This window comes from Siphateles boraxobius, unplaced genomic scaffold (assembly GCF_051911475.1).
Source record: "Siphateles boraxobius isolate OS27281-9 unplaced genomic scaffold, OSU_SipBor_1 65, whole genome shotgun sequence".
NCBI lineage: Eukaryota > Metazoa > Chordata > Actinopteri > Cypriniformes > Leuciscidae > Siphateles > Siphateles boraxobius.
Window position 1 is genome coordinate 77,136 of NW_027509192.1, and position 11,062 is coordinate 88,197.

General features: G+C 34.6%; 1 protein-coding gene across 3 annotated transcripts in view; it reads right to left on the bottom strand.

Moving 5' to 3' along the window:
• The window catches only part of kcnq1.2 (potassium voltage-gated channel, KQT-like subfamily, member 1.2), an 85,022-nt gene extending 74,252 nt beyond the window's left edge, over nt 1-10,770 (bottom strand). For all 3 annotated transcript variants that reach the window (XM_077209878.1, XM_077209877.1, XM_077209876.1), the window contains exons 1-2: nt 10,440-10,770; nt 6,042-6,562 (exon numbers count right to left, since the gene is read on the bottom strand). In XM_077209878.1, the coding sequence (XP_077065993.1) occupies nt 6,042-6,445 (404 nt within the window). In that variant the 5' untranslated portion in view covers nt 6,446-6,562; nt 10,440-10,770. The remainder of the gene's footprint in view (nt 1-6,041; nt 6,563-10,439) is intronic.
• Nucleotides 10,771-11,062: the final 292 nt, after the last annotated feature.

The window sequence follows — 11,062 nt, forward strand, 5'->3', positions numbered from 1 at the left end:
CCAAATGTATTGTGAAGACTGTTGCATGTTGATGTTTATTGAGTCTCAGTGTGGCATGTTTGTGTCTGTCTCTCAAATCTTGCGTTAAGAGTTCAGAACCAGGGGAATTTAACAGACACGCTGCATCCCTGCATTATATAAAATATCCAAATGTCTGCGTAGGATTCATCAGAGGCAACTGGCCATGTGCATAGCTGTAGGAAATCTCCCATAATGCAACAGTGTTCTCTGTTTTTATCTTCTGCACTTTTTACAAATTGTAGCCTTTGGCACAAACAGGAATACGTTTGGAAATATGAAGGCCATCCAATGATGCAGCCAGCAGGCAAAAATTATTCAATATCGCACTCTTTTTTTCTCAGAGACAACAGTGTGATTAAACAGAGACGACATATTATAGTTATTATAGTTAACTAAATCTATAACAATTAAAAAGCATTAGTTACTTGAAATTTAATTAAATAATACATTTTTTAAAAATTAAAAAATATTATATTAAATTTATTAAATAAAGAAATAAAATACAATACATTTAATTTAGTTTAACTTCATTACTGTAAACTAAACTTAAACAAAAAACTTTTATTGAAATTAAGCTGAAATAAAATAAATATTACACGAAAGATGTAAACCAAACGAAAATTTAAAATTTTGCCTTGGCAACTAAATAAGTTTAAGTTAAATCATTAAGATTACTAACAAGAAATAAATAAAAACTAAAATTAACACTGAAATAAAAATAATTTTAAAATATTTTTTTTAAAATGACAAAACACATAGAAAAAAATAAAAAGAATTATAATGATTTATTAAAAGAAATGTATTAAATACAAAATAAAATTAATTTAATTAAATTAAATAAATGTTATTTAGTTTAACTTACATAACTAAAATGTATTACTATAACATATACATTTATAAACAATAAAAATGACACATACAACTAAATTCTAAAACTTTAACTGACTATTTAAATGAAAAATGCAAATTATACAAATAAAAACTAATTCAAAATATTAATAAAAACTATAATAAAATAGTTCATATAGTGACCCTAAAATAACGCTGATAACGCTGATTTTTCCCTGAGAAGACATGAAAAAACAGTAAGATTTTGCGATAAACAAAAGATATAACAAAAAAAGTTATAATTTCTCACAAGTAATTTCAAAAGAAAAAGTCAAACCTTATACCTCAATGTAACATAACTGCGAAACTGAGCTATGAAAGAGCAATTTCTGCGCAATAAAAATGTTTTCCTTCAGGGTGAGATACAGTCAACGTACTGTAATAAATTCCAGTCTCATTTCAAAACCCAGACAGGATTTTTTTCTTTAAACAATGTCCTGGCACAAAATCTCCTGTCCATGGCCACCTGAAGACCCAGACAGGTCATTAGTCTGTCAGAAGAACAACCTGGCATCGATAACCATCGGCAAGTAAGAGTTAGTTAAAGGAGCGGCACAGAATATCAGTCAGTGGGGTTTAATTTTGTAAGAGGCTGAGATCAGGTTCACTGCGACTGCAACTCTATATACTCAGTTACACAGAGAGAGAGAGGTTATCAGACCACCAAAGCAAACAGCACTGAGGGAAGGCAAGCCGCCAGAGAGTTTCCATGGCTGTGTAATGACATGCGCGATAAGCTCAAGAAAAATACTAATACGTGCCAAACGCGCCACATCTGAACATTCATTATTCTCCTGAATTTGGAATTCATTCATTGAAAAAGCGGGTCAGACACAAAAAGTTCTTAAAGGGATAGTTCACCTAGAAATAAAAAGAATTCATTATTTAATAACTGTCACGTCAGTCCAGTGACTTTCATGCTTGAGTTTCTGAACACAAAAAAAGAGATATTCAGCCAGAGGTTCACGCTGCGAATGAAAGTGGATGGAGACCGACTCTAAGCAGAAAAAGCACCAAAAACGATAACTGTAAGGCCGTGTGTCCACCCAAGCGTTTTGAGCCAGCTGAAAACGCTGGACGCTCTGCTGAAAACGCCTAGCTGTGGGCGCTTGAGAGCGTTTTGGTGGCGCAACGTTTTCTCATATGAGATGATTCGTTGCTATGATGCAGAATATCCGCAGCACAGTTTACTTGTAACTGATTTCGTAGATAATTTGTTTCATACTAAAAAAAATGTTTTCATCCATTTTGTTCGGTGAGCTGTGCTGGTTGACTTCGTTGTACAGAAAGAATGTTGTGACAGTTGGTCGGTGTGGTATTAGTCTCGCCCCTCCTCCACTGTGATTGGACGGCTGTGTTAAAGGTGACAGTGATGAGCGCAGCGTTTTACCCAAAGTTGAACATTCTTCAACTCTCGGCGACCAGTTTAAAACGTCAGGCGCTCAGCGCTTCAGTGTGAATAAAACGCTCAGCGCCTCATTACGCTTATGGCGTTCTAAAAACGCTGCGCTCCCATTGAAAAAATACGCCAGCCGCGTGAAAAAACGCTTTGGTGGACACACGGCTTAACGATAACTAGGGATGCACTGATATGCAAATTGTGGCTGATACCGATAACCGATAATTCTTTTTTATTTGTAAGTTGATATATTGGCCAATAAATCTAAATCAAATGCTTATATAATTTTTGAGAGCCTGATTACAAAAACAGAAGTCATGACACAAGCACACAATTATAATTGTATGTAGCTTATATACTTTTCAAAATTAATCAAATTTTAATTCAAGCAATTCAAAACCATCATGTTGAACAGTGCGCATCTGAAGTGTCTCAGCTGAAGGAAATAATACATTATTTATCAGCTTTAATATATCGGACACATTTTCTTATCAGGCCGATAACGATAACATTAAAAATGAACATATATCGGCTGATACCGATATGGTGGCCGATATATCGTACATGCCTAACGATAACAACAGAGGATGATAATGTTCTGTTTATTATAAGTGCACGCTACAGCTTTGTCGTCTGCCGCTTTAAATGCTTGTGCTCTTTAAAGCAGGATGGATTCTGATTGGCTGTCAGTGTTTTTATGGTTCATCAGCTGAAAAAAAAAAAAAATCCTGAAACTGATTCCAACTATATAGTTTCTCTGTGCCTTTATCATTATAGTTGTGATGGGGACTCTGCTATTCTTTTATATTTAGAATGATATTTAGAACTGTATATTTATCATCATAGTTACCGTTCCTTGGGGTGAACGGGCCTATATTATTGTAAACTAAACTAGAACTCTTTTTGTTAGCTGAAATAAAACATTATTATTGAAAAAACGAGAACCAAACATAACGTTAAAAAATGCTACCTTGTCAACTAAATAAAATTAATTTAATTTGAATTACTAAGATTACTAAACAGAAATAAATAAAAACTAAAAGTGAAATAAAAATAAATCAAACATGCACCGATGTATCGGCTAATAATCGGTAATAATCGGTATCGGGCTATCGGCAGATAAAAGCAATTATTTTCACTATCGGCATCTATCTAGCATATATAGTAATGTGCCAAATGAGAGGGTTCCCTTTCCTGTAGAGTTTATTTGGGAGAGTTTTATTCCTTAAGAAAATCAAACTATAGGTAGATTTCATTCTGAATAATCGGCAATCAGTATCGGCTGAGAAATTTTGTATCGGTGCATCTCTAATAGTAATATTTAAAAAATAAAAAAAAATGACAAAAGCACATAATAAAATTTCTAAAAATTAAACAAATAAAAATGTGAAAAAAGTTAATTCAAAATGGGGGGGGGATATGGTTGTTTATGTTTGTGAACTTTTGTTGTTCTTATAAAAGTAATAGAAACAATATTGAGAAAGTTAATTAAAAATATTAATGAAAACTATAATAGTATAGAAATCATACTCAAATTAAATAACAGTGGTACTGAGGCTCTAAATAAAGCAAAGAAACCACATCAACGTCTAAGCAACCAACCACACTTTGTCCTAGCATAGTGCGTTTTGCACTAAAAAAGACAAAAAAGCACCATAAAAGTCTCATAAGGAAAGTCTGTGGCGCTATCTTCCCATTTACTGTAGGAATAGACTGAATCTCAAGTCATTATTAACTGAAAATCTGCCATAATAGGTATACACATATACACATACACATAATAGGGTGAGTAAATAATAAATCATAATAAATGTATTTTATTAGTTTCAACAATGCTGTCATGTCCTAATGTACTCATTAGCTAAACTAGCTCACATTTCATGATTATTTAACAGCCATTTTCTCATTCACGTTGTCATTAAATCGCTTTGGATCTAATAAAAAGTGATGATTTCTCTATGGAGGTAAAGGTGAGACGAGTCTGGTGTCTGAGTTTGCAGTGTATCACAGTGACTATTAGGATCAGGTTGACCTGTTTCAGGTGCTGGGAGACATCCGGGGACACAGAGACGAGTCTCCTTACTGAGATCCACACGGAATCAGCTGTAATTAACACACGGCTCATGTACAGCATCCAGTTTGTTCAAATCACTCCCCTAAGGCTGTGTTTACATTGGCACAGAAATATTTTGGCACACACATTTTTTTACTCACATTTGGCAGAGATCGGAATTTGTTGCACATCCATTCAGAGGATTTCCATTATGTGTCTAAAAGCCTAAATTCAATCTGTTCATCATATAAAGCGATCAAGCCTCTTTAGAAGATGTGGACTAAACAGCTCAATTCATATGGATTAGTTTTACGATCTGTTTATGAACTTTTTGAAGCGCCAAAGTGGTACAGTAGTTGTAGCTGTACAAAAATATTAGAAAAAATATTTTCATTTGTGTTGTGAAGATGAACGAAAGTCTGACAGGTTTGGAACGACTTGGAAACGGATGTGAAGCGAATTTCATCTAGTGGAAGCGTTTGGTACTGCGCACGAACAAAATCTAGCTGGAAGCTCATTTTTTTAGATATCAACCTCAAAATTTGGAACAGCTCGTTTAGATTTATGGCTTTGATTTTTTCACAGTTTTAGAGTTAAACACGTTTTGAAAATATATATTTCATATAAAATTTTAAAAAATAGTATTTTTCATAATAATAAACAAAGTTCTATAATTTTTTCACTATTTTTCAGCAATAATCTGCCAAGTATCTTCTTTAAAAAAAGAGACCAAACTTAAGTCAGTGCTCCAAAGCATTTAAGATTTAGGAAACTTCATTTTCAGGTCCATGCTCAAAAAGTGTTTAACAGGTAATAAATGGATCACAACTATTTCCATAAACATAATTTAGCACCATAAAATCCCCTACAAATACAAAACATTACATAAAAAATATTATCAAACAAAAATATAGTACATTCATTTAATTGAAAAATATTAAAATTTTGAACGACACTCCAGAGTTAAAAACCCTATTAACCAATCAAACGTTTCATATCTATAAATGCTCACTAGCAATGCACATCACAACGTTAGTATGATAAAGATATGATTAAAAACTAGGGCTGTGAAACGGTTAATCGCATCCAAAATAAAAGTTTGTGTTTACATAATATATGTGTGTGTACTGCGTAATTATTTTGTATATATAAATACACACACATGCATGTAAATATTTAAGAAAAATGCGTTATTTATAAAATATTTATAAAATATATAATTTTTTTCTTTTTTAAAGATTTTGTTTTTCATTAACAGAAGCTCTTACAAGATGTTAATTGTGTGCAGGAGGGATCCAGAAGATACGCATCTTACAAGGATGATGATTTTCAATTTTAAACATCAGAAGAGAAAACAAGAAAAAAAAGAGAAAAAAAGACTATAATATATATAATTTAAATTATATATAAATATATATAAAGTATATATATACAATTTTTTTTTAATATATGTATATATATTGCACATGCATTTCTATGTGTTTATATATACAGTACATAATAATTATACACAGTCCACACACATATATCATGTAAACACAAACTTATTTTGGATGCGATTAATCGTTTCACAGCCCTATTAAAAACCATATTAAGCTTCTTTTGTACAAATGCTACGTTCAGGTGAATAGAAATTATAGATATATACATATCTATGAATAGAAATGAGCAGGTACTCACACGAGGAAGTGATACAGGAAGCACCTCCGGCCGGTGGGTCTCTCTAGGAAGTTGTACACATCGCCCTGCATGCTAGTCTTGGTGCGGTAGGGGCTGTGCGTGAAGCGTGCGTTGGGGACGGTGGAGACGGGCTGGAAGCGCTCGCTGTGCTCCTTTGTGAAGCCACCCGGAGTGGCGGATGCGCTTGATTCATTATTCACCGCGGGCTCCGGTTCCAGTGAAACAGGAGAGCGGGACGCGCTGGACGCTGCTGCCTCCTCCAGGCTGTGGATCGAGCTCGGCTCCGGGAACTCCTGGCCAATGTGGCCGAAGCTCTTCAGCTTGATGCTATTGCTGGAGGTTGACCATCCGAATGTACGGCCACGGGACAAAAGTGGGGTTGTGCGGCCCAGTCTCTCCTCCATGGTGGGGATGCGTCCCGTAGGATGGTGTTCCAGTGGGTTCCTTTGGGTAGAACTTCTCAGAAGTGATGAATCTGTCACAGTAAGCCAATGCGATCTATATCTGCCATGCTACCAAACCTGTGAAGGGAGAACAAGTGGGGAAAGCATTAAAGTCCCTCTGTAGTCAATAATTGTATCCTTTAAAACTCATCTTTGATCATCAAAATTACATGTTTAAAAGTTTTTCCTTTGATACGTCATAAAACGGCTTGAATGTAACTCGACACCCTTGCCTCATTTAGTATGTGCGGTTCTATGAATATGCAAATGAGCCCCGCCTCCACTCACTCACTCAGCTCAGAGATCCACTCGTTGATGATCACACGTTGATCTGATTGGTTACAAGGTAGTTTGTGACGTCAGAAACACCAGCGATTTCAAAACCTTGTGTTTTTGACACTGTCTTTGGTTCACTGCCGTTTTAAAGGGGTCATCGGATGTACATTTTCCACAAGTTGGTGTGATTCTTTAAGGTGTTCATGTAAAGTTTGTAATATACTTTGGGTAAAATTCCTCAATTGTTGTGTAAAACAACACCCTTATTACCTCCTCAAAAATAGCTCTGTTCACAGCGACCCGTTTCGGTGCATGTCTCTTTAAATGATAATGAGTAACTGCCCCCCCCCTCCCCCCTCTTCCATTGTGGGTGTCGAATGGCTGAGGGCAGAAATATGCTAATACGGGAAATATGCTAATGCTGGAAATATGCTAATACGGGACAGTCCGTCAGCGATCGTGGGCGGATCATGAGCAATATGACATCATAGTGCTCAAAAAATCCAAACGCTTGATTATTGAGAGTGTTTAGAGTGAAAGGAGTGAATGGATTTTTTTTCATTGTATGTTGGTTGTGTCCACACACTGCAAAGACACATTTATATGCAAACACCATATAAAAGTGAATTTTGCATCCGATGACCCCTTTAAGGAGCAAATACTCAGCAATGGTGTTGAATTATGAATTTACACATGGTTTGTTTTAAAGCATATTAAAAACACAACATAGACATATAAACAACATTAAAATCTTGGTTTTCACCACAGGGGGACTTTAAAGAAATGTCCCAGGTTGAATTTAACACATCGGTTTTCACATTTTGAGAGTGTTTACAGTCTTTGTTGCTTGGTGATCTTGTGTATTTGGTTGCGTTTGATTGAGCACCAGTTGTTCGGAGGTCACGTGTCACTCACAGGTCTGTGGGTTTCAATTAGGACCGGCTTAGACAATCTCAGACGGGTTAATATTGCATGAGATTCAGCTGAAGATCACCAGACACATCCATAATCACCCACTGACAGACACCATGAGACCAAACAAGAACCTGAAAGTCACACACTTCAGAAATATTAAAATATTCAATGTTTCTTGGATTCAGTAAAGAACGCACCATTTTTTCTAGCACCATTTTTGGCTGTATAATGTTGAACACGTATATATTGATGCATCCTTGCTGAACAAAAGTATTAATTTCCTTTACAAAAAATATAAGAAATAAATAATTCCGCAAGGATGCATTAAATTGATCAATAGTGACAGTAAAGACATTTATAACATTACAAAAGAATGCTGTTCTTTTGAATGTTCTATTCATCAAAGAATTCTGAAACAAATTATCATTTGTACACAAAAATGTGAAGCAGCAAGGCTGTTTTCAACATTGATAATAATAATAAACGTTTGATTATTAAATTGTTAAGCATCAAATCATCATATTATAGTGATTTCTGAAGGATCATGTGACACTGAAGACTGGAGTAATGATGCTGAAAATTCAGATTTGATCACAGGAATAAATTGTTTAACATATGTTCACAAAGAAAACTGTATTTTTGATCAAATAATTGCATATAAAGTTAAAATATTAATAAAAATTAACATAAGTTAACTTGATTGAAAGACAGTTATTATAATTTCAGATAAGATGGAAGACAGTATATATATTTGAACTTTTTTGATCCACTTCAAATGTTGTCTACTGTATATATATATATATATATATATATATATATATATATATATATATATATATATAAAACGGTCTTTCATCTTATGGCCCATGCTGGAAAAACAATGCATTCAAAGTTCCTCAAAGATGGAGAGAAAAATCAAAACATTTTATTTTAGGATTGCTTTTATCTGATTACTTATTTTACCTGCTTATTTATTTACCTGCTTATTTTTGTGTTTAAAGTGTGGTGCTTTTCTTTTCTGTTGTTATGTTTGTCTGTAAAGCGCTTTGAGAAAGCAAATTTTAAAGGCGCTATACAAAATAAATGTATTATTATTATTAAAATATAATCAATCAATTGACATTTGTCAAAGTATAACATTACATTTGACAATTGACAAAGTTGGCTGTTGCTACTGCACTAAGTTTACAGAAATATGTCTAATCAGTTGAGAAAAATGTATACTACATATCTCAGAGAAAAAACAATTCTACTTAGTCAAAATTAATTATATAATTATGTCAATACTGTCACAAAAATTCCATAACTTTCCTAAACTCTTCCTGTAACAATTCCAGCTCAACATCCAGTTTAATCCCAATTCACACTGATGAATTGAAGGGAGCTCCCTGGGAACACAAATCGTCTCAGCGTTAATTGATTAACAGTGGCACCAGCAATAAAGTTTCACTTTGAATGCATTGAAACAGACAAACCAACCTGACATACTGGCTAAAACGTCTCGCAAAATGGACCAGTCACACTTGTTTTTCCTCAGACAGAGTGAATGTACTGAACAAGTGTCATGACTTCAGCCTGACTGTGATTTCACTGAAGTCTTCCTCAAGGAGCAGCGAGGAAGAGCATTAAAACACCATCATAATGAGGCCAGACTTTCATGAGATCTCTATCATAAGATGATAACCAGCGGATGGACACACAAAGCCACTGGAAAAAGCTTTGTGAGTGGAGACACATCGAAACAGGACCCTGCCATCCTCTGTGCATGTCTGTCAGTCGCTGACAGAACCCGTGAAGCTATAGTTTCAGATGACCGCTTTAAGCTCACAATGTCAAGAGACAGAAACCACTCACAGTCAGAGCGTGTCGAGAGGATTTACTGGACAGAGAGATAAACACACTCACACGCATTCATTTCTGCAGCAAATGAATGAAACCTGTCACATTACTTCTTATAATAATTTCTTACAAATTTCTTGTAATTTATTTAGCCAAATGTATATGTTCGTATTTATATATATATATATATATATAGAATTTATATAGAATATATATATATATATGTATATTCTGTCAAATCGATTAATCGCATCTAACACACATATACACACATTTACAAACTTTTATGCGATTAATATGCAATCGCAATCAATTGATTTGACAGCACTACTATATACATATATTTACACACACACACACACACACACACAGATATATACTACATCTATAGATTATTTTGCATGCATGCATATACATGCACACATATTTAAAGATTAATTGCGAATAAAAGTTTGTAAATATGTGTGTGTGTGTGTGTGTGTGTGTGTGTGTGTGTGTGTGTGTGTGTGTGTGTGTGTGTGTGTGTGTGTGTGTGTGTGTGTATGCAGTTAAAATATGCAAAAAACATTGATTATAGTGTAAAAATGACAAAGCTAGGAATATCATACATTTCTATGCATAGTTTGTACTCAGAAATGGTGTTTCTTCATGTTAATTTTAAAACAGAAATATACTATTTTATTCGTTAATAAATGTTTTTTTTCATTCGTGGCCTATTTATAGTCACAACATGCACATCGTCTTGGAATACTAAGCCTTTTTATATTCATATCTATAGACAACACACACGTATTTTAACTGTGAAATATCATAAATCATACATAGCCTACTTCAAGATTAAAATAAACATTTACAGTTTGTCAACAATGGACAACATAACTGTAAAGGCTAAAGTAAAGGAAATTAACTTTTATATCAACAATACCTCCTCAAGCAGGGCTCCTGATGTCTCCCTTGCAGTTCTTCGTCATCATCTGAAGTGACGCTTTAATCGCGGTGATGACGAGGAGATAAAGGTGCTTCAGTTGTTTTTTCTGTCTGTGATGCTGTGAGTGAAACACATGTGGAGATATGCATGATGAAAGAGCGCGCACACCTGACGGCCGCGCGCGTCGCCGGCTTCTGTCAAGCAGGGGTTCGCAGATTACACTTTTGAAATATGTCACAAATATCTAGAAGCCAAAACGTTTTTTGCACTGCCCTACACATCCAAACAGGAATATACCACATTATTCTCTTTATACACTTGCTTCACTGACTCGATTTTTAAACAAACAAACAAAATATTTTTAAACTGAATAGAACGTGGCGGGAAACGCCATTCGCCAAGTTCGATTCAGGTTAAAAATAGTTTTAAACATCGAATCGGTTAAAAACGCTTCTCAAGACCTCCTCCACTCTCCGGCTAACGTAGTTGTTTAAAAGCCCCCAAAATGTGTTTCATTTGATATGTTTCAGTGTTACTCGCTCTTTTGTATTTCCTATTAGGTTCTAGTACCTCAGAGTTACACTTAAACCTGATTCTGAATCAAAAGCAGATAGTTTTTT